General features: G+C 45.2%; 2 protein-coding genes across 6 annotated transcripts in view; one reads left to right on the plus strand and one right to left on the minus strand.

Annotated features, from left to right (window-relative positions):
• Hml (hemolectin) lies at positions 1-15,566 on the plus strand. The gene is made up of 32 exons (XM_078187395.1): positions 1-163; positions 249-392; positions 490-617; positions 729-888; positions 970-1,097; positions 1,177-1,272; positions 1,347-1,699; positions 1,762-2,341; positions 2,429-2,716; positions 2,802-3,235; positions 3,322-3,583; positions 3,690-3,920; positions 3,987-4,418; positions 4,482-5,186; positions 5,275-5,613; positions 5,728-6,062; positions 6,145-6,387; positions 6,478-6,697; positions 6,792-7,130; positions 7,191-7,313; positions 7,385-7,847; positions 7,918-8,291; positions 8,356-8,796; positions 8,875-9,067; positions 9,145-9,476; positions 9,558-9,726; positions 9,803-10,173; positions 10,268-10,982; positions 11,071-11,473; positions 11,549-11,800; positions 11,885-14,219; positions 14,312-15,566. The coding sequence occupies exons 1-32, from the start codon at positions 60-62 to the stop codon at positions 14,497-14,499; spliced, it is 11,880 nt and encodes a 3,959-aa protein (XP_078043521.1). The 5' UTR covers positions 1-59; the 3' UTR covers positions 14,500-15,566.
• The window catches only part of Rim2 (replication in mitochondria 2), a 12,933-nt gene continuing 771 nt past the window's right edge, over positions 15,545-27,706 (minus strand). The window contains exons 2-7 of one of the 5 annotated variants that reach the window (XR_013494592.1): positions 26,071-26,256; positions 24,254-24,528; positions 20,044-20,162; positions 17,681-17,900; positions 16,659-17,103; positions 15,545-16,545 (exon numbers count right to left, since the gene is read on the minus strand). Coding sequence is in view for 3 of the 5 variants with exons in the window: in XM_078187396.1 (XP_078043522.1) it covers positions 16,817-17,103; positions 17,681-17,900; positions 20,044-20,162; positions 24,254-24,528; positions 26,071-26,256 (1,087 nt within the window). In the remaining 2 variants the exon portion in view is untranslated. Of the gene's footprint in view, positions 17,104-17,238; positions 17,380-17,680; positions 17,901-20,043; positions 20,163-21,324; positions 21,630-24,124; positions 24,529-26,070; positions 26,257-27,706 lie in introns of those variants that run through there. The other 4 variants (XR_013494593.1, XM_078187397.1, XM_078187398.1 and 1 more) reach the window with 4 other exon arrangements.

Raw genomic sequence — 27,706 nt, forward strand, 5'->3', positions numbered from 1 at the left:
TTCAAACGTGTTCCATACAATTACATTGATAATGGTTCAAGCGTTGTTCCTCGAATAAGATGGTGTTGTGCAAAAGAGTATTTGTTCAAATTGCGATAATCGTCAGCATTACGAGCCAAGTAGTTGCTGTCGATTATACAGAGGAGTCTTCTGAGTTTACCAAGTAAGCGTAATTGCAAACGTAATTGTAAACATATTTAACAATTGATGATTGACAAGTATATGAATTACGTGCGTTTATTCGATAGAAGCGTTCTGTTAAATGACGCTAGCAGACCAGGTGATGGCGTTAAGAGGACTAAAAGCGCTGGAAGAAGACGTTCGTTTGTAGGAGGTTGCACCAAACAACCGGATGCACCTGTGAACGGTAACATTCGATGTTCGATGGATAGGTAACTTGTCGCCCGCTAATAAATAAATTATTAACGTTGATTGCATATACTAAGGAAATATATATTGTATATAAATACATGCCATTTCTGTCTGCAGCGGATGTATCGCAAGCTGCAATCAGAATTATAAATTTCCAAATGATGTTACGCAGTTGGCTGTAACTTGTAAAGATAAACAATGGCACATCTCTGGTACAGAATGGATTTCTGTACCTCACTGTGAACGTGAGTATTCCTCCAAGATCTTTGATAGTTTATTTTTTATTTTGGAGAAGAAAATGGAACGTACGTTGTTATATAGTAGCTTGTAACGTTAAATCTCGGATGTCTGTTCAGCAATTTGTATGCCCGAGTGTTTGAACAATGGAGTGTGCGTCGCTCCTCACCAGTGTAATTGTCCCGAAGACTTTATCGGACCACAGTGTCAATATCAGAATAAACCATGCATGGAGTATCCACCTACTGTACTTAATTCTCATAAGCATTGTAATTCCAAGTATGTTATTCGACGAATATTGAGTTCCATTTTATTATGCTTGACTGGATGCTGACCTTTGTTTTCTATTATTTATCGTAGATCATGCACCATATCTTGTATGAAAAATTTCACATTTCCCGACGGCACTTCCATCACCAATCTGCTTTGTAAAAATGGAGACTGGGTACCTAGCAAACAAGATTGGGTTTCTGTGCCCGACTGCGAACGTACGTATCGATTTTCTTGAAAATACAATCATTATATTTATAAAAGTTGATGCGTGTAAACTTTTTTTAAACGACTTAGCTGTGTGTAATCCTCCTTGCCAAAACGGGGGCAACTGTCTGCCGTCGAACCTTTGTCAGTGTCCGCAGGCGTATCGAGGACTGCAATGTCAATACTGTAAGTATCGTGTGTATAGTGTACAAATTATAGAGTATAGAATTAGAAAAGTAACTGTTGTTGATTGTATATAGCTGCCAATACTTGCAATGGAGAAAAAATGGGATTCAACGGTGGTTTTTTCTGCACCAGCAACGGTAACAGTTATTCATGCAGTTTGAAATGTCCGGACGGAGTAGAATTCGAATTTCCTCCTGCAACCGAATATAAATGTGCCTATGAGACTGGCCTTTTCGAACCTCAGCCAATACCCCAATGCAAATACAGTGAGAATACCAATGTAATTTCTTTGGGCACCACGTATAATTCCTATGTAAGGGAAACGAATCATACATGGACCTATCAGGATATTTTGGGCTCGAATAAGAATCGAGCTCCCACGATTAATAGCGGCAACAATCTTTACGATAATACTACCTCGAACATGGTAATAATCATTATGCGATACAATAATTAAACAAATAGATAATAAGTTTTCTCTGAATACAGATGCAGTTCGTTTCTCTGAAAGATAACGTGTTATTCATTGAAGAGAAGCGACCAGTTCCAGAGACCTGCTTCACCTGGAGCGGAGTACACTACAAAACTTTTGACGACAAGATTTTCAGCTTTGACAGCGACTGCTCTCATATTCTGATTCAAGAAGCACAGAACAGAGTTTTTACTATAACAGCAGAGAACAGTCCGACCTGCAAAACGCAAGATTGTTTCAGGATCATAAAGATCTATGTTCAGGACAAAGAATACATTCTTACGAAGAATGTATTTGGTATTCCAGAATTTCGAACCCCGAATAAATTGCTACCTATTCCGGTACAACTGTCTGTTATAAGGGTCGAATTGTCGGCGCACTTTATCATAGTGACTTTAGATTCGCTCGGAATTCGACTCAAGTGGGACGGAGCTCTGATGCTGGAAATTGAAGCTCTGGAGAACATGTGGAACAAAACTGTTGGTCTTTGTGGTAATATGAACGGTGATAAAGCCGACGATCTGATCTGCAGAAACGGCGATCGTGCGCGAAGCATCGCAACATTTGCTTCTACTTGGAGAATAGAAAATATTGGAGGTATTGTTGAAAAGTTGTCTCTCACTGATTTCTTGTCGTCGTTGTCGTTATTGTCGACACGCTATTAATTTGTTACTATTTTCACAGAGATCTGTGACGAATATCCGGATATCCGACACTCTTGCGAATCAAATCCATTTACTGCCGGCGAAGCCGTGAGCTTTTGCAATAGTCTTCTATCTGATCACAGATTCCTGGCATGCGCGCACACCATTAGCATAGACGAGTTGCGGACCGCGTGCTTATGGGATTATTGTGCTTGCAAGGATGACGACCGCAGAAAATGCGCTTGCGATACAATGAATGTCTACGTTAGACAATGCGCGCACAAGAAAGTAATATCTTTGTCGGGCTGGAGGAACAACGATACCTGTCGTAAGTGTGTTCACGTTCAAATATAAGAGAATACGCAGAAATAGCGATAATATGGTTTTGTTGATTGATTCTGCTATTGATTTAGCAATGCGTTGCACCAATGGACGAGTATACATGGCTTGCGGTTCAAAAACGGAGTCGTCGTGCTGGTCCGCAGCAGGGACAATGCTAGCAACCGTTGAGGACTGCGAGGAGGGCTGTTTTTGTCCACAGGGAACCGTGGCGCACGAAGGAAAGTGTATAAGTTTCGAAGAATGTCCGTGCCGATTACGCGGCAAGCTGTTCGAACCAGGCAAGAGCGTGCAGAAAGACTGTAACACCTGCACGTGTTTCTCTGGGAAATGGATATGCACTCAGGCTAGATGCAGTGCTAGATGCGCCATCATCGGGGATCCTCACTATACAACATTTGATGGAAAACATTATGATTTCATGGGGAAATGTAAATATTATCTAATGAAGGCTGAGGATTATTCCATAGAAGGAGAGAATGTACCTTGTTCTGGTGCGATAACAGAGGTATGCCCGACCTGTCCATCCTTTATGCTGCATCAACGAATGATACTTTGCGCTTATGTGTTTTGCTTGTGCTGATTTATTTGCAGAGTATGGGGCTCGTTCCAAGCAATGCGCCGTCCTGTACGAAAACCGTGACGATCCATTACAAAGAAACCACCGTAGCATTGAAGCAAAATCGCGTGGTGTCGGTAAACGGAGATGATTTAGCTGTGCTTCCCACTATCCTTGATGGTATAAGAATACGCGTTGCCAGCAGCATATTTCTCGTAATCGATTTACCAAATGGTTTAGAGATATGGTGGGATGGAATTTCTCGCGTATATATTAACGCTCCACCGGTATTTCATGGTAAGTTCGAGCCATCAATCTCTTATTATTATTATCATCATCATTATCATTATTAGTTATAGTTTGTACTGATTTACTTTGTAAGCAAGCATTATTATATTGTTAGGTAGAACTAGAGGACTTTGCGGTACGTTCTCGGAAAATGAAAAAGATGATTTCCTTACGCCGGAAGGCGATACGGAACAGTCATCGGTATGTTTCGCTAATAAATGGAAAACGGAAGAGCTGTGCCCCGATGTCCTGGAAAATCTATCGGATCATCCTTGCGACTTAAACCCGCAGAAACGGGCAACAGCGAAACAGTACTGTTCCCACTTGTACAGCGATATATTTGCAGGTAAATATTTGAAATATTCAAGAGACCGACCAATTTAAAGATCTCATTCGCCATTCTTCTCATTAGATTGCCATTGGCACGTGGATCCGGAAACATTTTACAAGGACTGCATGTTCGATATGTGCTCTTGCAAAGTGAATCTCGAGTTGTGCCTTTGTCCTATATTGGCGGCATACGCGAAAGACTGCGCTTCCCACGGAGTGAATCTCTTGTGGCGTCTCCACGTCGATGAATGTAGAATTCATTGTCCTGGAAATCAGATGTATCAGATTTGCGGGAACAGTTGTACAAGATCCTGTGCAGACATATCTTCTTATCCAGATTGTAAGCAACAGTGCGTAGAAGGATGCAACTGTCCAGAAGGTGAAACGTTAGACGTTCATGGAGAATGTATTCCGATCGGACAATGCCCCTGCGTTTATGCAGGATTTGAATTTCAAGCAGGGCACAAGGAAGTCAGACCTGGAAATAAAGCACCCGAACTTTGCACCTGTGCAGGTATGTCATGGATCCTTGTCATCGAAACCATCATCAGCGATACCAATAATTTTTTTTCGATAGGCGGTGTTTGGAACTGTCGACAAGCTACACCTGATGAAGTAACGGAGTACCCGGCAACCAAAGATCTTTTAACTTCTTGCGTGGCGAGCAAACATCTCCAAGTTACAGACTGCGCACCGCTAGAGGCTCGAACTTGTCGCAACATGCAGAAAAGTCATGCTCGAAAACCGACCGTTTGCAAATCTGGCTGTATTTGCGAACCCGGTTACGTTCTGAACGAATTAGGCGGCGATTGCGTCAAGGAAGAATTTTGCCCTTGTCATCATGGTGGTCAAAGTTACGACGATGGCTCTATCATTCAAAATGACTGCAACACTTGTAAGTGCTTGAACGGGACATGGGACTGTACGAATAGATCGTGCGCCGGGAGTTGTTCTGCTTGGGGTGATTCTCATTATAAGACGTTCGATGGGAAGATGTACGATTTTCAAGGAAATTGCGACTACGTTTTGGCAAAGGGCGCGTTGAATACCGAAGATTCCTTCGACGTATCGATCCAAAATGTACCTTGCGGAACAACAGGTGTAACTTGCTCAAAGTCAATTACTCTGTCGGTCGGAAATGACGAAAATTCAGAAGTTATCGTTCTAACGCGAGGAAAAGAATTACCAACGGGAAAGTTTAACAGGCTGACAACGAGATCGGCTGGATTATTCGTATTTGTCGATGCACCCGATCTGGGATTAACCGTTCAGTGGGACAAAGGTTCGCTTTTCTTTATAACAGTTCCATCAATCGAAATCAAATTCTTTGCTTAACCACAATTGCATAATCATACTTGGTTGCATTCTAGGTACTAGAGTTTATTTAAAGTTAGATCCGAGATGGAAAAGTCGTACGAAGGGATTGTGCGGAGATTACAACGACAATAGTCAGGACGATTTTAAAACACCTTCTGGTGGTATATCAGAAGTGTCTGCAAACTTATTCGGAGATTCTTGGAAGAAGCACGATTTTTGTCCAGAACCTAAAGATGTTGTTGATCCTTGCGAACAACACCCGGAGAAGAAATTATGGGCAGTGCAACAGTGCGATGTGCTAAAGTCTTCTATTTTTCAACCATGTCACTCAGAAGTTCAAGTTGAAAGTTATCTGCGCAATTGCATCTTTGATACTTGTGGTTGTGACGCAGGTATGAGAGAGAGAGAGAGAGAGAGAGAGAGAGAGAGAGAGAGAGAGAGAGAGAGAGAGAGAGAGAGAGAGAGAGAGAGAGAGATTGGTCTTGATCGAATGTTTGATTTTTTAGGAGGAGATTGCGAATGCCTTTGTACATCGTTGGCAGCGTACGCGCACGAATGTGGCACAAAAGGTGTTCCGATAAAGTGGCGCAGCCAGGAACTCTGTCCCATGCAATGCGATGAAAAATGTAGCATGTATTCTCCTTGTGTTCCAACTTGTCCGCACGAAACCTGCGACAATCTGATGACTCTGAGGGATCAGTCTCACCTGTGCTCCCAAGACGCTTGCGTCGAAGGGTGCTCGATTAAACCGTGTCCAGAAGATCATGTCTACAATAATGACAGTTACGCAGAGTGTGTCCTTAAAGAAAGTTGCAAATCACCTTGCATCGAGATCAACGGAGTATGTTGAACAAGAAACCGAGTGAGATCAGATGTTGTCTCATTTATTATTTAGCAAGGTAATCGCATTGATTTTATTGCAGATTACATATTATGAAGGCGATAGTATCAGTACGGACAATTGTCAAACGTGTTTCTGCAGTCGTGGTAAGGTATTGTGCAAAGGAGAACCCTGCACGACTACCGATACTTTTGTGTCGACCACCGTTCCACTGGAAGAGCCTCAAAGATGCGTAGACGGTTGGACAGCTTGGATAAATCAGGATGCAACGAACAAGGGCAGAAAGATGAAAGATGTTGAACCTTTGCCAACATTGTTGGATTTGGTATGTGTGCACGTGGGTTAGATACGATGCTGTGCGTCCGTTCTGTCTCATCACGCATATTTCTACGATATCGTGGTTTTAATATTATAGGCGCTCGTAAAGGAATCTGCAATCTGCAGTAGAGATTTTATGGTCGACATAAGATGTAGGTCTGTAAATCATCATTTAACACCAAAAGAAACTGGTTTGGACGTGGAATGTAGTTTGGAGCGTGGACTCTATTGTCAGCCTCAGCCTGGCCTTCCTTGTATAGACTTTGAAATCAGCGTTCTGTGTCAATGTTCGGCGAGTACAACCAGCAGCATCGACGGTAAATACGTAGAAACACAACTCTCTGCCGCGCATTGTAATATACCTATTTAGTCCTATTGCATCAATATTTGAGCCATTTTGATTTTTTTTAGAATTACCAATGACCACGGAAAAGACGGTACACGAAGAATGTAGCATGCAACATCCTTTTCAGCCTCATCCCACGGACTGCCATCTTTTTTATCAATGTAAGCCAGGCTTTGATGGAACCGAGCTCGTGGAAATGTCGTGTGGCCAGCACATGTTCTACAATCCACAGTTGCAAGTTTGTGACTGGCCAGCTAATGTTATCGCGCAAAGACCAGAGTGTGCGTTCGTGAAGACAACCGTAATTCCGTCGACTGGCAAGAATGAGTGGACGACAGTCGACAAAACGACAAACTCTAAGAGCACGATATTTACAACTTTCGAGAAGAACGTTGCAACTACAAGTATGATCAGTTGTTCTTACGGTCTTGGCTTGAGAATAAAATTTGTTATTTCGATTTCAGAGGCTTGTAAGGAAGGCGAAACGTGGAACGAGTGCGCCATCAAATGTGACAATGTATGCAGCTACTATCGTTACCTATTGTCCAGGGAAGGCTTTTGCAATGCTGGTTCCGAATGTGTGCCAGGTATCGAATCATATCAGTTTTTTTTAGTGGTGGCTTGGTCGTTCGCGGTGTTAAATATTCTTTTGAATTAGGATGCCTCCCAGAGGGAGAAAGAGCGCAATGTCCACCAGAGAAATTCTGGAGGGATATCGCGACCTGTGTCAACGAAGCCGACTGTACATGTAAATCGCATCAAGGAGAACCGATTATTCCCGGGGCTGTATTGAAGGAATCGGAATGCGAGATTTGTCAGTGTATCAATAATTTTTACACCTGCGACAAATCGTTATGTACCGATATTGTCCAGGAAACTACGACCAAGAAGCTATTGACACCTCCGTTTACTCCTTCGCCCTACGAAGAATCAACAACCCCGAGTCTGGTGGAACCAACGATCGTAGTGATCAGCACCGTTCATCCGCCACCATATTGCTCCAGTAATCGTTTCGTTCCTCTAATTCAATCTTCGAACGGTCGAGTTACCTTCAATGCGAGCAGCGCCAGAGGCTCGGTAGAAAAGTACTGGAAACCAGAGTACGAATCATCGGACCAGTGGTAAGCAACATTGTTTACAGAGTTATCGTAACGAGGAGAAGACCGGTCTTGTCGTACCAATGTTTTGTAGGCTCGACATCGAGTTCCCGAGACCGGAACCCGTCTACGGCGTTATTATGCAAGGCAGTGGTCTGGAAGAAGAATTTGTCACCAGCTACAGAGTACTGTTCTCAGAAAACGGGGATGCGTTATCTTATGTTTTGGACGACAATAGACAACCAAAACTATTTCGAGGACCCGTAGATCAATTTAAACCGGTTCAGCAAAAATTCGACGAACCCGTGGAAGCAAAAGTCGTTCGAATAAACCCGTTGACTTGGCACAATGGAATAACGGCGAAGGTAGAGTTACTCGGCTGCCAAGAGTTCGCGCTCGGCACTACTGTAGGAGAGCAGAGTGTTCCCGTGATAACAGAAGCGTTCGCCGAGGACACTGTCAAGCCAGGTAACAGGTTGTGATAAACATTCGGTACCAGATAAACTATAGATTCCATCTCTCCCGTTGTTAGCGTGCGACGAGCCGATGGGATTGGACAACGATTTGATTTTCATCGACCAAGTTTCCGCGTCTTCCTCTGCGACGGATTTATTGCCGAATCTCAAGTTGACGTCGCCGCAGGTTTGGCACCCGAAATTAGACAATCCGTATCAATACGTGAACATTGATTTCCTGGAGCCTCGTACCTTAACGGGAATTATCACAAAAGGCGGCGAGGGCACGTGGACCACCGTTTACAAAGTCTTCTATAGTAACGACAATCGTCACTGGAACCCAGTGCTCGATAAAAATGGCCTCGAAAAGATCTACTTGGGCAACTTTGACTCCGAAACGCCGAAGAAGAACTATTTCGACAAGCCGCTGCACGCGAGGCATTTAAGAGTGCAGCCGGTGAAATGGCACGATCGTATAGGCTTGAAACTAGAAGTTCTCGGTTGTTTCCAACCGTATCGTGAGTAGATCGATCAACAATATTTTTCAAACGGATCGATAAATTTCAAATTATCTGCCATGTATCCGATTTGTATAGCTTCCGCAACGAGATCCACCACCGGAAATCCTGAATCAACAACGCCGATCACTATGATCGGCAATTGCAACGTTTGCGAGGGAATACCGTACAAGAATGAAACTGGTTGCTCGTGCCTCGAACCATCGGACTGGTGGAACGGAAATTCCTGCGTTACCAAACAGGAATGTCCGTGCGTGGTGGGACACATTTCGTGAGTGGTCGCGTGATTCAAAATATTTTGTTCAGACGAGCGCGCAGTATTCTTCGATCGTTACTATTATCTCGTAGGTACAACGTGGGCACGAAGTACATCGACGAAAATTGCCAAGAGTGCATGTGCGTTTTGGGCGGAATCGGTTTCTGTCAGCCAAAGAAATGCGAAGCTTGTCGCGATTCCGAAATGAGACCAGTGATAAACGAATTGTGCAATTGCGTGTGCAAACCTTGTCCAGAGGGTATGCGCCGTTGTCCTACCAGCGAGGTTTGTATCAATGAAAATTTCTGGTGCAACGGTATTCAAGATTGTCCCGACGACGAGACTGATTGTCGAGAGACGACGACTTCTACGACCATCGTTCCTTCTGCTTCGGAGAATGCATCCACTATCGCGTCAACTATTGGTAAGATAAATTCGATTTGGATCAAGAAGATCTGGAAGAAGAATAGAATCAAAACGTTTCGAAAGTGGCGCATTGCTTCAGGTACACCGGAACCGTGCCTAGATCCAGTATGTCCGGCAGGTTATAAGACCGTTATACGACCATCGAAATCAAAGTCGTTCGAATATTCCAAGAAATCGAGCCGAAAGTCTGGGGTGAAATCTTTGTCGAGAGGCCATGGCGGAACCAAAGGATCCGGTCATATTAAGGGGTATGTAGCAGACTGGACGCACAAATATTTGTCTCGCAATGGTAATGCAGTAACGTATGGAAACACTTTTTATCAGGAAGTCGATGCAGCGGTACTCTTGGTCGACGGTAGCCGACGCCGAGATGGTTAAAAAACCAGAAAACGGAACTCTATGCGTACAATTTGTCTGTATACCCAACAAACCACCGCCAATTCTCGACCAAGGTACACCGCAAACCTGTCCAGAAGCATCTTGTCCACCGGGTTACACAGTAGTTTATGAAAAGATGAGCATGTACAAACTCGAAAAGTGCCGAAAGTATACTTGCAAGCCGCCTGCGCCCGTGGAAGCTGTCTGCAACGTAACAGGGAGAACGTTCACCACGTTCGACCGGATGGACTACAAGTATGACGTCTGCAACCATATTCTAGCGAGGGATATGTACACCAACCAGTGGTATATTACATGTAAGTAAATCACTCGATACTTGTCGGTACACGTGCCCGACGCATATGCCACGGCATCGAGTTCTTTGATTCGTTAACGACGCCGACGTTACAGTGGAAAAGCAGTGCGACGCGCGGACGGGTCACTGCAGCCGAAATCTGGCGGTGACTTTGGACAACGACGTGATTCTGTTCTATCCGGACATGAGCGTCGTAATCAACGAATACAGCTTCGTCCCGAATCAGCTGGCACGAATCGGCGACAAATACTCGTTGTTCAAGATATCCTCGATTGGCGATATCACGTATTTGGTGTCCAATTACTATGGGTTCTGGGTAATTTGGGACTCGAATTCGAACGTGAAACTAGGCGTTTCTACGAAGCTGGCCTCGCGGGTAGACGGTTTATGCGGCTACTTCGATGGTTACGCGTGGAACGATAAGCAACTGCCCGATGGAAATCAAGCCAGAAGCACAGCCGAATTCGGGGATAGCTGGGCGATGGAGGGAGTGCCGGAATGCGACCCTCAGGTGTGTCCGTACGACTTGCAAGCGCATAGCTGGAAGATCTGCGACACAGTCAGAGATATGTCGTTTGCGATGTGCTCCGACATCTTGAATCTGGACAAGTTTGTGTCCTGTTGCATGGAAAGCACGTGCAATTGTCTGCGCAGCAATCAAACGTACGACGAGTGTCGTTGTCGCGCGTTGACCAGTTTCGTTACCGAATGCCAGGCCGGTGATTTAGACATAGATCTGTCCACCTGGAGAAGTACTCACGATTGTCCTGCCATCTGCGCAACACCGTTTGTTCACAAGGACTGCTTCAGGTGAGCTTAGAAACGTGTTGGTCGTAGCTTGTTCAAAATTTCGATATCGTAGCACTCGTTCATCATCGAATTTTCATTGATTTTGTAGAAACAAATGCGAGACCAGCTGTGACAACTTGCAGCAAATAGATCCATGCCCGGTGATGGAAGGAGTGTGTTTCGCCGGATGTTTCTGTCCGGAAGGAACGATTCGTAACGGCGACGAGTGTGTGCCTGCGACGCAATGCAAAGATTGCACCTGCGAATTCCTCGGAAATTCAAGATTTATTAGCTTCGATAGAAAGAACGTCCAGTTTGATGGTAATTGCACGTACGTTCTGTCGAGAGACGTTGTCGATGATAGAAAGGAAAAGAAAGGTCACGCGTATCAAGTGTTGGTCTCGAATAGAGCTTGCAATACCGATACTGATACCGGTAGCTGCGTAGAAGCGCTCACGCTGCTTTACAAAGACCACGTTGTTCGTGTGACCAACGACGCGATGCTTCGAGAGGTAAAAATAACAGAAAAACCGAAGGAGAATGAAACAAGTCGAAATATTTTATACCGTCGTATTTGTTCTCGCTAGTTGGAAGCGACCGTGGATCAGGCAAAGGTGACCGTATATCCGTTCAACACTTCCTGGTTGATTCTCGAGCGAACACCCTCGGAGAAGCTGCGTTTACTGATACCTTCGCTGCAACTAGAGGTGACCGCTTATGCGGCGAACTTTGCCTTTACCCTGACGCTTCCTTCGCACATCTTCGGAGGAGCGGTAGAGGGTCTTTGCGGCAACTGCAACGACGATTCCGACGACGACTCGAGAAAACAAAACGGGGAGGTACGATATATTAGGATATATAACCATAGGTGATTATCGTTGATCGTTATCCACCGGATTCTACCGTTTTTTTTTTTTTTTTAGATTGCCAACGACATGGAAGACTTTGGTAACAGCTGGCTGGTCAGAGAATCGCCGCGCGGCACTGACTTCAACACTGATTCGTGCGCTACGCGCAATCAGAGCGAATGCGTATTGCCGCCGGCCGATCAAGATCCATGCAGGAACTTATTGAATCTCGCAGAGTTCAGACCATGTCACAACTTTATTGATCCGATGCCATATTTGATGGCTTGTCAAGAGAGTTTGTGCACCGGGGGCGGGTTCTGCGATAGCTTCGAGGCGTATGCGAGAAAATGCCGGCAAATGCAAGTGTGCCTGACTTGGAGAACCAACGAGATATGCCCGTACGTTTGTCCGCCGAATCTCGAGTATCAACCGTGCAAAACGGGTTGCACGGAGACGTGCGAGACCGTCAACGAGATATCGAACGACGACGATGACCGCCTCGGTAGGTGCGCGAACAACGTCGAGGAGGGCTGCTTCTGTCCCGGCGATTCCGTTCTTCGCAACAACACTTGCATTCCGAGAAATGAATGTCTCGTTTGCGATCAAGAAGGCCACGTGGTTGGTGATCAGTGGTCACCAGATGTCTGCACCAGATGCTTTTGCGACCGAAACGTTGTCAATTGCCAGAAAACCGAATGCCCAATCGTGAACACTATCTGCGAAGAAAACATGAAACCGGTTGTCGTCAATGGAACGGAAAACGACTGTTGCACAAAGTACGTTTGTATCCCCGTAGCCGATAGAGCGACAACCGTGGCGCCATTCTGCGAGGAAACTCCGATGCCGGATTGCGGCTACGGTCAAGTTATGAAGCTATCGACCGACGCCGACGGATGCAAGAAATTTATTTGCGAATGTCTACCGCTGTCCGAATGTCCCGATCCGCTGGCCATACAGCCGACAGTCGAAGTCGAGACGATCCTTCCTGGCTACGTGCAGGTAACCAACACTTCCGGATGTTGTCCAAGATCGATGACCATCTGCGATCCGAAGTCCTGTCCTTCGGCACCAACATGCCCGCAATACCATCGATTGGTAACTATCGCGTCCGAGAACGCTTGTTGCACCGAGCACAAATGCTCACCGCCCGACGATCTTTGCCTGTACACTATCGAAACGAGCGATAAGATCGAATTGTCGGAGCAAGTGTTGGTCAAAAAACTAGGGGAGCAATGGATGGATGGAACATGCACTTCCTGCATCTGTCAACCTACAGCGGAAGGACCAAAATCCAAATGCGTTACGATCGAATGCGGTTGTTTGGGAACCGAGGACCGTCCGGACACCGATGATTTCGTCGTCAAAGAGGTTTATTCGGACGATCAATGTTGCCCCGACTTCGTGAGGTCCGCCTGTATACACTTGGACGAAGTGTACAATTTTGGAGAGGTCTGGCGACCGGATCCCGAGGACAGTTGTGTTTCGATGGAGTGCGTTCATGACGAGAAAGGCGTGCGAAAACAGGTCAGAGTGCAGGAATGTGATACTGTTTGCGACGCAGGCTTCGAATACCGATCCACCGACGACAGGGGCAGCATTTGTTGCGGCAGATGCGTTCCGGTTGCTTGCGTCGTTGACAGTCAACTAAGAAATATCGACGAAGAATGGTACTCGGCTGACTTTTGCACCAAGTACACTTGCGAGTCCAGTACCAACGGAACCGTGTACGTTCGGTCTGTCGTCGAAAAGTGTCCGCTTGCCGACTCTTTGGAGGACATGGAATTTAGAATAGAAAACCAGTATATTCCAGGCCAATGTTGTCCACGGCTCGTGAAAACCGGCTGCCGTTACAACGAGAAGGTCTACGAGCCTGGCGAACAATGGAAATCTATGGTGGACGACTGTGTCACGGTATCATGCGTTTTGAATTCGAGCCTGACAAAATACAATGAGGTGGAGGTATGTCAAAGGAACTGTGCGATCGGTTGGACGTACGAGGAAGGAGAAGACGGCCAATGCTGCGGAAGATGCAAGCAAACGCATTGCGTGGTCGGAAACGTGTTGCACGAAGCTAACACGAGCTGGACGTCTCCCGATAATTGCACCTCGTATGCCTGCATCGATCATGGGAATCAGTTATCCGTGAGCACCAGCACCGTCGTTTGTCCCGACATAACCGACTGCCCTCCGGGTTCGATTTACACTCGTGATTGTTGCAACCTGTGTAATCTCACGTCCCAAAGTTTCGTCGTAGCTGACCAGTGCGAAAGCAACGTCCTGGACGCGGGCGCCACACTCGGCATGTTTACCTTTACGCATCACAGACACGGACTCTGCCAGAACGTTTCTCCCATTGATGGAATCGCACAATGTCGAGGAAAATGTGAATCCAGTTCCCGTTTTGACGCAGGTAAAGCTAACGCAGCATCTATACTAGAACTGTTGTTTCATCAAACGCGTTCATTTCCCTTTTTTTTTTACTTTTCTTCATTCTTCTCACAGATTGGAATCCGGTTGTCGATTGCCGTTGTTGTCAACCCACAGAATACGCGAAACGCGTAATCGAATTAGTATGCGAAGACCGCAAAATATACAAGAAGCCGATAACTTATCCCGTGTCCTGTTCTTGTTCGGAATGCGGCGCCGGTGGTTCCAGTTACAGAAGCAGAAAAGGTGGAGTCAAAGGCTAAACGGTCCTGGATACGCTATTTGGTTCAAGTTATTTAAGGAATTAAAAAATATGCGGTGTACAACAATATTGTTCGTTGATTTTATTAAACGTATGCATGTACACATACGCGCGCGTACGCACTTCATAACAGTTCGTATATCAAGATTCTCGAAAGATATACTGGTGGTGTTTATACCTCCAATTTTATAGCATGCTAAGTACAATAAATGTGAGTCAGTCTTCGTTGAAAATGACTCTGTCTTTCCCGCACCATTCTATTTGCCTCTTATATTTGTACTTTTAATATTTGCAATTTGGATGTTGTATTTGTTTTGGCGAAACGAAAAAGTGAAAAGTATCGAAGATCGTAGGAGGAAGATAATAAGATCGTAAAAGACGAAACACCGGTTCAACGCTTTATAATTTGTTGAGAAGTAGATTCAAGATTTTTGAACGAAGAAGGTCGAAACACCTTTTGGAAAGAACAAACGGTCATGTACTCATCATCGTCTACATTTGTCAGACGAAGCCGACGGCACCTGAGTAACATAAAATCACGAATTAGTCGTGGCGTACTTGAATTTATCGCGAGCAAATTTCTTGATGCAATAATAAATATTCATTGAAATTTCGAAATATGGAGGAACTTGGATCTTCGAATTTCTAAGGAGTAGTGAGCAAGAACACTCGAATAAATCTAATCATGCATGCGGATAACTTCGCCAAACACCTGTATAAAAATTAAAAACCTGATATATTATGTAATAACCGTCATCACTTTTTTCAACTGATCAATTTACAACGGGCAATGGATAACGCGAACCAACTTACAAACGTGTTACAGGTAGAATCTCGGTAACAAAACATTATTATCGACTCTCTTACATCGTAACATTTACCCCTTTTGTTCAACAAGTCTCTCAGTTAAACCATGGCCGTCGATAAAACGAAAAAATCGGTTAGCGACTAATAATACTTGCCCTCTGTTATAGAAACATTGTTCTTTTTCGCTTTCCACGACGGTGCAAACAACGGTACAATCAATGCAATCGGAAAAATACAAATGGCTGCAACTCTACGGCTAGATATACCGCAATTTTATTTTATGTACACAACACTTATTGCTACGTTTTACAGAATTCATCGTTGCTATGGATCAGCATTCGAAATACTAACGACAGAACGATGTTCGTTAAGCGACTCCTGAAAACTGATTTAGAAGGCAAACTAAAGATTTGTACAATTTCTTATAGAGTTCTTCTTTCGTTGATTTCGCGATTAAACAGCATCAATTGTCTCAGGAGTTCCGTTCGATTAGCTGTGTCGTTGATACGTGATAAGGTTGCAAAAAACAAAACGTAACTAAGTCATGATAGAATAACAATAGTAATAATACATGTTTACGCAAACGCTGAATACAAAGCACACCCGAAAGATCGTTCAGAATTGAAAATTACGACGCGAGATACGAAATATTACAGACGGAGGAACAACGAAAATGTATGATCGCATGATTCGATGGTAGCTAAGAAGTGATCTCGGTAGGCGTTAAAAAGGTAATCGGTTACCAATCTGTAATTGTTAACAATTTGTTTGCGTTCTAGAAGACAGAAATCATCGGTTCAAAGTCGTGAGTTTAGCTATGCCGTAGAAAACTATCGCGCGCAGTTCCGCAGTAACAGAACTGAACTCGAAAGCTGCGGAGCGTTTTCGGAAACCCCGGAATACCGGAAGGAAAAGAGAAATTACCTAAAACGGGTGAAAAATTGTTGACCGTTTCACGGCTAACAGAAGAGCAGTTGCGGTTTGCAACTCCAATTGCAAACGCGCCAATAACAATGCAAGTACTGTTCAATGATTGTTGTGGAACGAGACGAGCCGAGACGAGACGAGTCGTGGCGGCGCGGGGCGGGGTCAGGTGAGATGTGAGGTTTAGGCGCAAAACTCGCTTCGTACTTGGAAGTAATCGACTCGATAAATCCAGATGTGGTTCCCGCTTCGTGTTCCGTTTGTTTCTCGGCAGGGTACTACAGACAGCGGTGTTCCGTGTATGAATGTATGCTACCTGAAAGGAGGAAGGACTACGTTTTGCTACACTTACAGAGTGCAGAGCGTTCAACGCGCTGCGATACCTTTTGCTACCTTGAAACGTAACAAATATGGAAATATGGCACCAACCGATGGCGCGAACAACACGGTTCCAACGGAGTGTCTCTCCCTGGCGTCTGGACGCCTCGTCGTTTCAACACTTGGACGTCTGTATTCACAAATCGATCACAGCTACGGGACTCGTCGAAGAAACCATCGGCCCTTTATTCAGGGGCCGTAAGCAAGCCCTAGGCAAGCTCTCGTTTCGTCTTTGCTTCCGCGTAGAACTGTGATCCGGTGTTGCTTGCGATGCTGTTTCTTCCACTGGTGCGTTGATGAAAGTGCCTACTTAGAATGTACACCACAGCTTCGTAAGTCGCCATTATGATGGCTGTGTTCGGTATCTGTCTGATCAAGTGTGTGCCCAGTCCGCGGTACAACCCGTTTGGCCCTTCTTCGGCGACCACCGTTCTCAGAGTTTGCCAGAACGTTCGGTACTTTGTTCCTTCCTCCCTTAATCGGGTCCTCGCGACCTCTGCAAACGACAGGATCCGTTAGAAATCTTTCCGGTTCGTCCTAGATAAAGGAGGTCGATCGAAAAGTGACGACCCAATGAGGCACTTTAAACAGGGTTTATCGACATAGGGTAGCCGATTCCCTGGAAACGTACAACGATCGATAGAAACGGCCAACTCTGGCTGACGTTCGCTGGCTGGTATTATCATTTCGAAACCATACGATTCGCGTCCTATCTTTAGTTTCATCCGCGATAGCTGTGTAACGAGACGCGGCTGTTGATCGCATCCTAGTCCTGCGACAAGCCAGGAAATCCTATAGAATTGATCGTGCATCGTCTTCTGCTGCTGGTCAAAGAGCTGTTCATTGTTACCGCCACCGACGCGATTTCGTAGATCTTCGGAGCATGTTTACGAAACGTGTGCGCGCTAAAACCCGATTCTTGAATCAAAGCCAATCGTCGCGGCATTGGCAACGACTCGAAAACATATTTTGAAAATATCCATAGTTGATCTATAAACGCGATAACAATCGATAACTGCCAAAAGTCTGCCGCAAACTCGCGAAAAGAACGAGAATACACACGCCTTACTTACCATGGGGGTAGGCGATGGTGGACGCGATGGTTTTCGAGAAGGATCCCGCCGCCATAAATTCGAGGAAGTCGCCGATCGTTTTGCTGTCGTCCGCTCTGGTGACTCTGGTCCTGAGCGTCGCCAACCAAGCTTTCACAGCCTCGTAGATTACAAAATGTATCACAGTCTCGCTTATACCTACGTAGGATGCCACGATGCCTTTGTAAAATCCAAAAATCCCCTGAAACATCGAAGAACCGCTTAATCATTTGGCACGTTCTGGTTCTCCTACACTAGATGAAATGCAAAAACGTTTGAAAGGATCCGAGCAAAGCGTGTTCATCTGTCCGGTGCGTGTCATCCCGATGATGGTTACATCGCATCGCGAGCAATCTCATTATACTCGTATTGTACGATTCTAACGCAGCGTCTTTGTCTCCGACAATGCAAATAATCTCGAGCACACTAGAGATATCCGCAGACCACCGCGGCGATAAGACAGACGCGTTGTATTTGACATTTCAATGACGATCGATAAGCCAGCTTTGTCCTCATTCGTTAAATTTTCTGGTTCGCGAACGTCGTTTTTACGTAAATCTTATAAGTAAAGGCGTAAGATTGGAAAACCGCTTTATCGTATCGCTATTATCGATATTGATATCTGTACCGCACACGACGTTACGATGCAAACGGATTGTCGGATGGGCCTCGTTATCGGTACAGAGTTATTAGATCACACTTGGACTGCATGATCGCACGCGTGCGCTTGGACAGTCGGAAGTGAAAATGTTGGCCGGCTAATGGAACAATGTTGCAATCGTCGATCACCGTATTAATTTATAAAAGTCCCCCGTCTAGAGATAGACATGGACATTCTACGTTTGAACGAGGTCCAAAGTTACGAATATAATATATCGTTTGTGACTCGCAAGCACCTTCGTAAGTAGGCGTCAGCCCTCTATCCGCGTTTACAAAATATCATGGCCGTAACACACATGGCCTTCGTTTCGAAAAAGAATAGCGAGTGTTTCGTTGGAGCTGAGGCGCCGGACAGAACAGAGCAAGAGAGATAATAGAACAGGACCAGCGATGCCCCGACCACGCATCGTTCCGACGAAGACGATCTCGTTGTTTTCGCCAACCGAGACATGTTAAATATCGCAATCGATATTTTAATCTCGTTTTACTATTCGTAGATCGCGCTAGCCGATTATAGATCTGACGCGAGAGCAATTGCGATGCGATCGCGTTGTCCAAACTATTCCAACACGATCCAAGGATATTTCTACTGATCGAACTCGCCTTCCAAACGAATCACTTTTTTCCCCATACAGTTGTCGCTCATCAATCGTAAACGTTTCATTCGCATTGTTTCTGTTCGTTTTTGAAAGCGCGATCGCTGCCTAACCGGGGGACCGTTCTTCTCTATTCTATTCGGTAGTTTCCTTGCTCGATTCCTAAGCGTATAGAGTTGCAACGATATCGTTTGCCAAGTCTAGAATTTTCACGTTCTATGGTTCTACGTATACATATTGCATTCTTAAAATATTTCCGCCCTAAGCATCAACAACAATATGCACGGAAATAACAATAGTACGAGACAAATCGAGACACTAATCGAGACGAGAGACAAGACTTTAACCGGGCAAAGCGCCGGTCACCGACGCACGAGGATGCTCGAAATCGTTCAGGACTTATCGGAAAATAAAATCCGAGAAGTCGTGTCATCGATCGATACCGTTTTCCCGATAGGTGTTCGAGAATTGTTAAGTTGTAAATGTGGCTGTGCCAGTTGTTCATGTTGTTCCGGGTCTCGGTATCGATCAACGAAAAGAGTACAATGTTACTTTGCCTAGTCAAGCGTGTATGATCGATGAACGTGGCTCGAAGGTTTCCGTGGCGATGAATTGCGATGCAACGCGATCAACCACACACCATGCACCAGACGGGAAACTCTTGTGCCGTATGCATCCTACTGTATGCCTTTACGATGCCAAGCACGGTGCAACGACATCCTCGGGGTGATCAAACTTCTGACCAACGTCTAAAACGAGTACACACTTTACATCGTTCACGGATGCGCTACGAGTCCTAATGGGGAATCAATGTCTTCCCCCCTTCCCCACGCGCGCGCGCGACATTCAAAACAAGTTTTGCAAAAAATATGAACCAGTTGCGAGCGAGCGAGATTTTTCGCGCAATTACGACGATCGTCGTATTTTTTAGTTATCCGTCGAACCGCGACAAAACTTGCCCATCTTAATCTCGGTTTCGAGTCTTGGTCGATGGACCGAGTCCGTGAACGCAAAAGAATGGACCGGCGGTGTGCCCGTTGTCCTCTCGTCTAGCTACGCAGCGCACAGCGGGGAAACATGTGTCCGTACCGATTGACGATATATCCTGCGCACGCATTCCATCGCGGTGATTCTGTTTGTTCGGTGGTCCAGCTGTAGCCTGGTCTTCACGAACCAAATAGGATTTGTCAACGTGCATGCCACGAAACCTGAAAAATGAACGCACGTGTCTTTAATCCGATCGGTACGTGGCCACTGGGAACAGTTTCCTGGAGGTTTACTCGCACAGTTTCAGGGGGGACGCTCGAGTACTTCCGCAACGAGCGTCAACGTTTGAAACGAAACTCTTTCCCGGAACGCATTCGAATGACGGTTTTCTTTGATAAGGTACAAGATGCACGTTGTACAAGGCGCGGGTCATTTTATAGAGCTCTGCTATCTAGCACGGCTCCTGAAACGTGTTCGTCCGCTAGAACACAGTTCGCCTTCTATTTTCTGGTCCCATTATCACCTTTCCGTATAAATGCAAATGTAAAGACTACTCGTAACGCGATCCTATACGATGCGACCGGCAAAGTTGCGAGCCACTAAACCCGACTTTAAGGATCTTAAGGATTTGTATCGACGCCGCGCGACACGACTCGATTCGATTCGATTAGTTTCGATTGGAGGCGATGCGCTAACCGATCCGCGGTAAACAAAATAAACGAATCGCTCGCTTTCCGACTGATTTTGCAACGGTCAACGAAGCTCCGAGAAGCCATATCGAGGATGCCCCGAATCAGAATAGGTGACAGACTGCCCAGTCTGACCTTGTACGAAGCACTACCGAGCAATCGAACCAATATTTTGAATCTGCTGTCTGATAAACGGGCCATTGTTTTCGGAGTGCCAGGAGCGTTTGTACCAGGATGTTCCAAGGTCCATCTGAGAGGATTCATAGAAAAGTAGGACGAATCTGCACGGATAATATATATCTCTACGATCAATCAAAAATATTGCGTTAATTACAATAGATCGGCCGACCTGAGGTATCTAGGATTCCAAGAGATCGTTTGCGTCTCCGTAAACGACCCGTTCGTTGTTTCTGCCTGGGGCAACTACAAGGGTGCAGAGAACAAGGTAGCGCCACGCATCTCGAGCCGCTGATCGCAACGGCCTGTTCTCGTCTCAGTGTTAACAAACGCGTTAAACTATTCGCCAAAAACGCTGCTTTATTTATTTCGGTATTTATTTATTTTTTTTTTATTTCGGTCGGATTCGATTATGTTGAAGGAAAAGAAGAAGAGAGAAAGAAAGAAAGAAAGAAAGAAAGAAAGAAAGAAAGAAAGAAAGAAAGAAAGAAAGAAGGATCGGTTCAGTTATAATTACTCAGTGATTGCGACTTGAAATTCGGCTTCGACGCGTACAATTACGCGGACTTTAAAACACAGGTGAGGATGCTGGCAGACCCGACGGGCTCCTACACCAAGGCTATCGGAATGGACATCGAGATCCCCGAGCTGGGTGGTACAAGAAGCCGACGATACTCTATGGCGACGATAAATGGTGTCGTGAAAGAGCTTTTCGTCGACTCGCCGAACACGAAGCTCGTCTGCTTGCAGCAGGACGGAGTCCCGACTTACTGTACCTAAGCGTGCGCGTAGGTTCGCAGCATCGAAGGATTCGCTAGCTATCTAGAACAGAATTTCCGATCAGGTAAGTGTATACCGAGACGCGTTGACCCAGTTCGTCGAAAACCGTCGTCGGCCAACGCACCGTTTATCGTCGCGACGACGCATCCGGATTGCGCAAGCGATCCCCGAGACTCCGAGACTCGAGACCAGTATTTCTGAACGCGAGATCTAAACGCGTCGCTCGGCCTGCCAAAGCGAAGGCCAGCCGCCCATCTCTGCGGCGCACCACGATTCCCTCCTCCGTCCGGTATCCGAGAGCTACGCGGCTCTAAAGTACTTTGGTGAGGTAGGTCGAACGGATGCAATCGTCTCTTCCCCGTTCTATCGCGGATATCGAGCTGGCGCGTCGCGTAAAACGTGTCGCAAGCTAGGTCGATGGATCGCGATCACGTTCGTGCCGGTTTTCGATCAAACATCTATTTCTAGCAAGTTACCGTGCGCACGTTTCCTGGGTCCCAGGTACCACCCCTGGGTCCCCCGAGTCACGGCCCTTGAAACCGTCGCCCTTTTGTAAACGCGTTGCTGGGAAGCTACGTCCGAGCGTTGCACTCGCGCGTCTGTAAAAGAATCGACGTAGCGCACGGCGTAGTTGTTTTACTTCCAGTATCATTTCCGAATCCCACGACTCGACCAAACACGGAACGCGTACGTCGAGTGCATCGCCTTGCCTCGCATTCCCCGGAGGCGTGTACAAAAGTATAAACTGACGCTGCTAGTTTTGCTTCAGTCACTTGTAAATAACACCGAGACCGGCCGTTCGGATAAAAATAGACGCGTGCACCGGGCAGTGTCTCTCATATCTGTTTTGCGCGTTTTTCGAGATTCCCGAGCGTAACGAGCATTTTTAACGCACGTTAAGGGATTCGCAGGATCAGCAAAAGTCGCGATATCCAAGAAATTATCGACGCATCAAAACATTTTCAATATATTCTAAGGCCGCGCGCGTCTGGCCTGCGTCAACGCAATTAATAATGCACTTTCACTTTCGGCTACGCGCTTGTCTCGCTGCAACCAATTGACCGAGCAAAACCAGCCTTAACGAGCGTGCACCTATTAATTCCAAATTATTCCAACAGGCATTTGAAAGTCAGTCGAAAAACAGAAACGCGCGCGCGCGCACGCAACGCGAAAACACCGATCGTAAAGACGCAATAGCGTCTAACTACATAGTTGGTCGTTATCTACGACTGAAATAACAACGTTGGTAGATTGCGTCATTTTAAGAAATACTATTTTGGTTCGACTATTGTCAAGACCGTGCGTACGCGCGATCCGAACTATGAGAGACCTGCCCTGGGGGACCGGGTCAGCATCAGGTGTACCCCCGCGTTTCCAAAGCGAACACGCTGTCTCGAATCGCCTAGACTTGCGAATAGACTCTAGACGATAGTTTCTCTGCGCGCACCGGACGCGAGTACAAACGAGGCCCAATTGTTCCGTGCGTGCACCAAGGTCGCGGTGGCAATTGGACGCGATCGCTCTCGCGCACGCAACAAATAGAAACAACGAAGCAATCGTCCGTGTTTCGTCCCCTATCGCGTATCCTAAAGCCTGTGCGCACAGGTTAACCTGTGGAAAATAGAAAAATATAGGAGAAAATGTGAACGGGCGGTGAAACTCGGAAACGAAAAAATGAAATTAAAAGTCACCCTTTCGTTCGCTGAATCGGAAGAACGAATCGCATGCAAGAAACGCTCGATTCTGCCTACCGCGTGTCTCGGGAATAGTCAAAGCAATCCTTTAAAACCATTGTTTGTTAGAGACTAATGACCGACGATGTTACATACAAGAAATTATGCAAAGTAATCTAGAAACTGCTGCCTGGTTATCAGACCGCGAACGCGTATCGACACGGGGTCAAGGACCGTGGGTAGGGGTTCCACACCACTTCGGATTTCAGGACTAACCCTGCTGAAAGAAACGTAAACGATCCTGTTTACGATCGTCTTCTTATCGTGCTAAAGCACCCCTGCAAAGTCTCTTCGCGACAAATATCCGAGGTACGAGTTTGTTTCTCATCGGATAAGATACCTTTCGTTAAAACAGCTTACGAACACCATAAATCCGAAACTATGATCAACTTCTAGCAGTTGCGCCTTCCTGTATTATACACGCCTGCGTACATACAATAATTGATGCGCGCAATCAAAAAATTTCAAAGACAAGAGCGGAGATCAGTTTCGTACTCCTTGTATCAGTTCCGTGCGGTAAACGTTCTGTGGGACGAATCCATTCGGTAGATAAGACTAATGACGCGCGACGTGACCCCACTGAGCTTCTCCTATCTAAAGCTAACTAGATTAGTCGATCACGAAAAAAAGAAAGTAAAAGAGCTGATAACAACGACCGTGTATTGTCCGAGATTACGAGGCGGGCAATGCCTCGGCCATATACGATCTATTTCCTTCCGTGTAGAACAAGTCGATCGGAAGACCTCGCGCTACATTGCCGACTACCTCTTTTCATCCCAATGTTTTTCCACTTTCGCCTCTAACCTGTTTTCGCTTGATCGTCTCTCTCTCCCTTTCTTCAGCCTCTCTCATCCTCTCGCAGCTAGTTCTTTCCTTTCCCCTCCTTTCCTTGGTAGGGAAACTGACGAAAACGAAACAACAGGATCAACTTACCAGCACAGAATGCGGAGAAAACGTGAACGACAGCCGTGTCCGGGGGTAGAATTGAATTAAAGGCGACCTTACTCTTCGAGTAGGCGCAAAAGTAAATTGCTCTCGATGGAGCTACGCCGACGAGATTCGGACCAAGCCCTTTGAACAGTGCACGAGTCCCTTCGTTCTGGACGATGTATCTTATACATTGATAGATACCCGGAGCCGAGTGGCTGTGAGGAGAGCCACCAGGAGGGGTGGGCACCCCAAAATGAGATAGAGCAACCAGAGCATGCCTGTAACAAAAAGTACCGATTGGTCGATTTATCGCTTTCGTGATATGTTTGTCTAGTATCTATCCAGAAACTCTAAGTTAGTTCCAATGCTAGACACATACGTACGTACATACATACATATTTTGTATACATACACCCTCCTGCTGTGTTTGTTTCCATGGTTCGAGTATTTGTTTAAAAGATTCTTTCAAAGGTTTATTCTTCATGTAACAGAAGATTCAGCAAACGTACGCAATTATTATCAGATTTTCTATTTTTGTTAGGGTATCCAAAGAATTATTTTCGCGTACATGGGGATCAACGATGCGAAACTGTTAGCTGAAACGACCGACTTCTTGCTAATAAGAGGTTCAAACTTTCGCTCAGGGATTCCCGAGCACAATGTACCACCGCCGAGAATTTATTTTCGGCCATGGAATTCTACGAATGCGAGAATTAGTCAGACACAAACAGCCAAGCGTAGCGGGCGCATCCATAGGTAGTATAGATACTATAGATAGTACGCCCAGTATACGTACACGGCCAAATTAGAGTAAATCCAAATACTTTGTTACTTTAATGCCCGGCGGTCAGTACCCGAATGGAATATTTTCGGTGTTTAAATCTATAAAAAAACTATCCAGCAGATCTGCTCGAACCTACCGCATCGACAAACAGACGCGCGAGAACGTTTGCGCCTGTTATAAATTAACCCTCTTAGTGCCAGGCATTTTACGGAGTACATGCGAAGAATGACACGGGCCGATTCGATATGCGCGCTTATATGAATAGCTTTATAAGGAACAAAATTCCGATTTCCTGGAAGACAATTTTACTATTTGTTCTTTTGTGACTTAAAGAATATGGAATATAATGTTGGGCAGCAAAATTTTTAGTTATAAAATATGTTTAAGCCCGCGAGGCAGTCGGCCCGCTGGCACTAAGAGGGTTAATCTTTCAGTTCGTACTTTAAAGATAACTAAGGAAAACGAGTAAGCCGATTGCAATTTCAACGATCAAAGGATTCCATTAAGAGAGAGAGGGAGGAGAGAGGGAGAAAGACGAACGGACAGAGAGGGAAAAAGAGCGTTGATAGGAGACGTATGTTACGCGTTGCACCTTACGTGTTGCAGGCTATCAGACTACAGACTGCTCCCTCGTTTTTCTAAGTCTACACGAAACCATAATATATTCATCGTCATCGTAGATCCTCTGAAAATCTAAGTGGAACTCTTGTACTGCTATGTCTTAGCAGATTCAATTAAATTCAAACGATGTGTTTTGTCTTCTACACGACGTATTCTAAAGACAAAACAGCTTTAACAAGTCAGGAATCCTTCTTTGTCTTTCAATGCTTACATCTATCAACAATGCTTACTTCAATTTCCTGAAAGAGTTGTGATTATTAGTATAACATGAAGAGATAGCCCAAAATAATTAAAGAATCTATTTGTTGTGCGATCGTGTTGGTATTGTCCAAAAAATGCATAGCGCCAACTGCTTGCAGAGATTCTTTAGTTGTTTTGAGCAAACCGTCGAATCAGCTTCTCATATAATAACTACCTAGTGTAGCCTCCTGTGCATAAACGCCTTCTTTGTTCCGGTTTAGGAAAGCTCTTGCAAGTCACGTGTCCAGAAGTCAGCTCCTTGTTTATCGGAGGTGGGTAAAAACCAGAAGAAGAAGACTGCAGTCGTGTTTTTACAACTTCCAAAGGACAAGTAACTATTGCACCAGCGGTGCCGGCCACTCTGTAAAACATGAAACCAAATAAGTTAGAACAAAATGGAACACGATATAACAAAATAAAACATAATGGAACAAAATAACGAGACTGTGCCACTAATTTGATGTTAAGGTCGTTCGTTTAACAACGATTGGCGTTGTTTTTAACACGGTCAACTTAGTCCATATTCAAATAACAAATAGCATCGCGCGATACAACAAGCGGCAGTTTGCACATGAAATTAACCCCAATCGTGAATACGAATACGATAAGATGCAAAACAAACATGGGTTGAAAAACTTTGGTCGCTTCGTATTGTCTCTATACACATGCCAACTCGGTGCAATGCTATTGCTCGATAACCACGTTAACAAACGTGTAAATTGACAGTATGTTTGAGAACGAGAACCTGCAGAAATTTCCGCGTGAAATTTTGCCGAAGTAACGACCCGTTGTTCGTCGTCATTGCGATCCCCAGACTTATTATGTTCTTCATACATGCACAAATTAAATCATATCAATGCCTTGGCACGTCGAGACAACCGCACGATACTCTGTACGAATCATCACGAAAAATCTGCAGCAATGACGTTATGATACTTGAAAATACACACCGGTTTCTAAATTCGAACAATTTATAGTGCGAATAACCAATGCACACAGGTAGCTGCACGACAAAGTACTCGAATTTTCGTTAACGAAAACTTGAATCGATCGGAACTTGGAACGCATCCAGGTGTTTTATCTGCTACGACAAAGTAGAATTTCTTCTACCAAAATAAACGACTGTTGTTTTCGCTATTATTAACGTTACTCTCTCTATAATTATCTATTCGAAAGATTTGGTAACGCATGCATTGATTATGAAGACTGCAAAGAAGATTGCAAAAGATCAGTACATAGCACGGATCATCGGCTCGAATGTGTAATTAGCGCCAAAAGTCTAATGATGCAACAGGAATTTGCTATACGTATAGTTTCACGGTTACACCTGGCTCTAAAAGATTTTCCTCGGATTTTTCCAGACGGGGTATTTTCGTTGGAATCGCGTTAGTATTTCGGAAAATTTAGCACCTAATTATAAAAACATTCGTTACGAATATTTCATTGTTTCCACGATCCACTGTAGATACCCGATTACGAATGCAAAGCTGGCGTTCCCGCTCACGCACACACACGCGCAAGACGGAAGATGTGACCGGTAAAGATGACGTAAATCTAGCCGGCTACAATATCGCAGAATCTCCCCTCGAGTTTCCTGTTCGCTATAACCTTCGTTAATATTATTCCATTTTCAAAATCCACAAAATTGCGAATAATTCCAACTGCAACACAAAATGTGATAAATCTGGTCCTGCACACATTTTCTGTAGGATTCGAATAAAGTTTCGGACATATTGAAACACGAACAATCTTTTCACGGATTTGGGCACAATCGTGTGTAATGTTGATTTTGAAAATATGTCATGTAACAT

The sequence above is a fragment of the Augochlora pura genome, chromosome 7, assembly GCF_028453695.1.
Source record: "Augochlora pura isolate Apur16 chromosome 7, APUR_v2.2.1, whole genome shotgun sequence".
NCBI classification, from domain to species: domain Eukaryota; kingdom Metazoa; phylum Arthropoda; class Insecta; order Hymenoptera; family Halictidae; genus Augochlora; species Augochlora pura.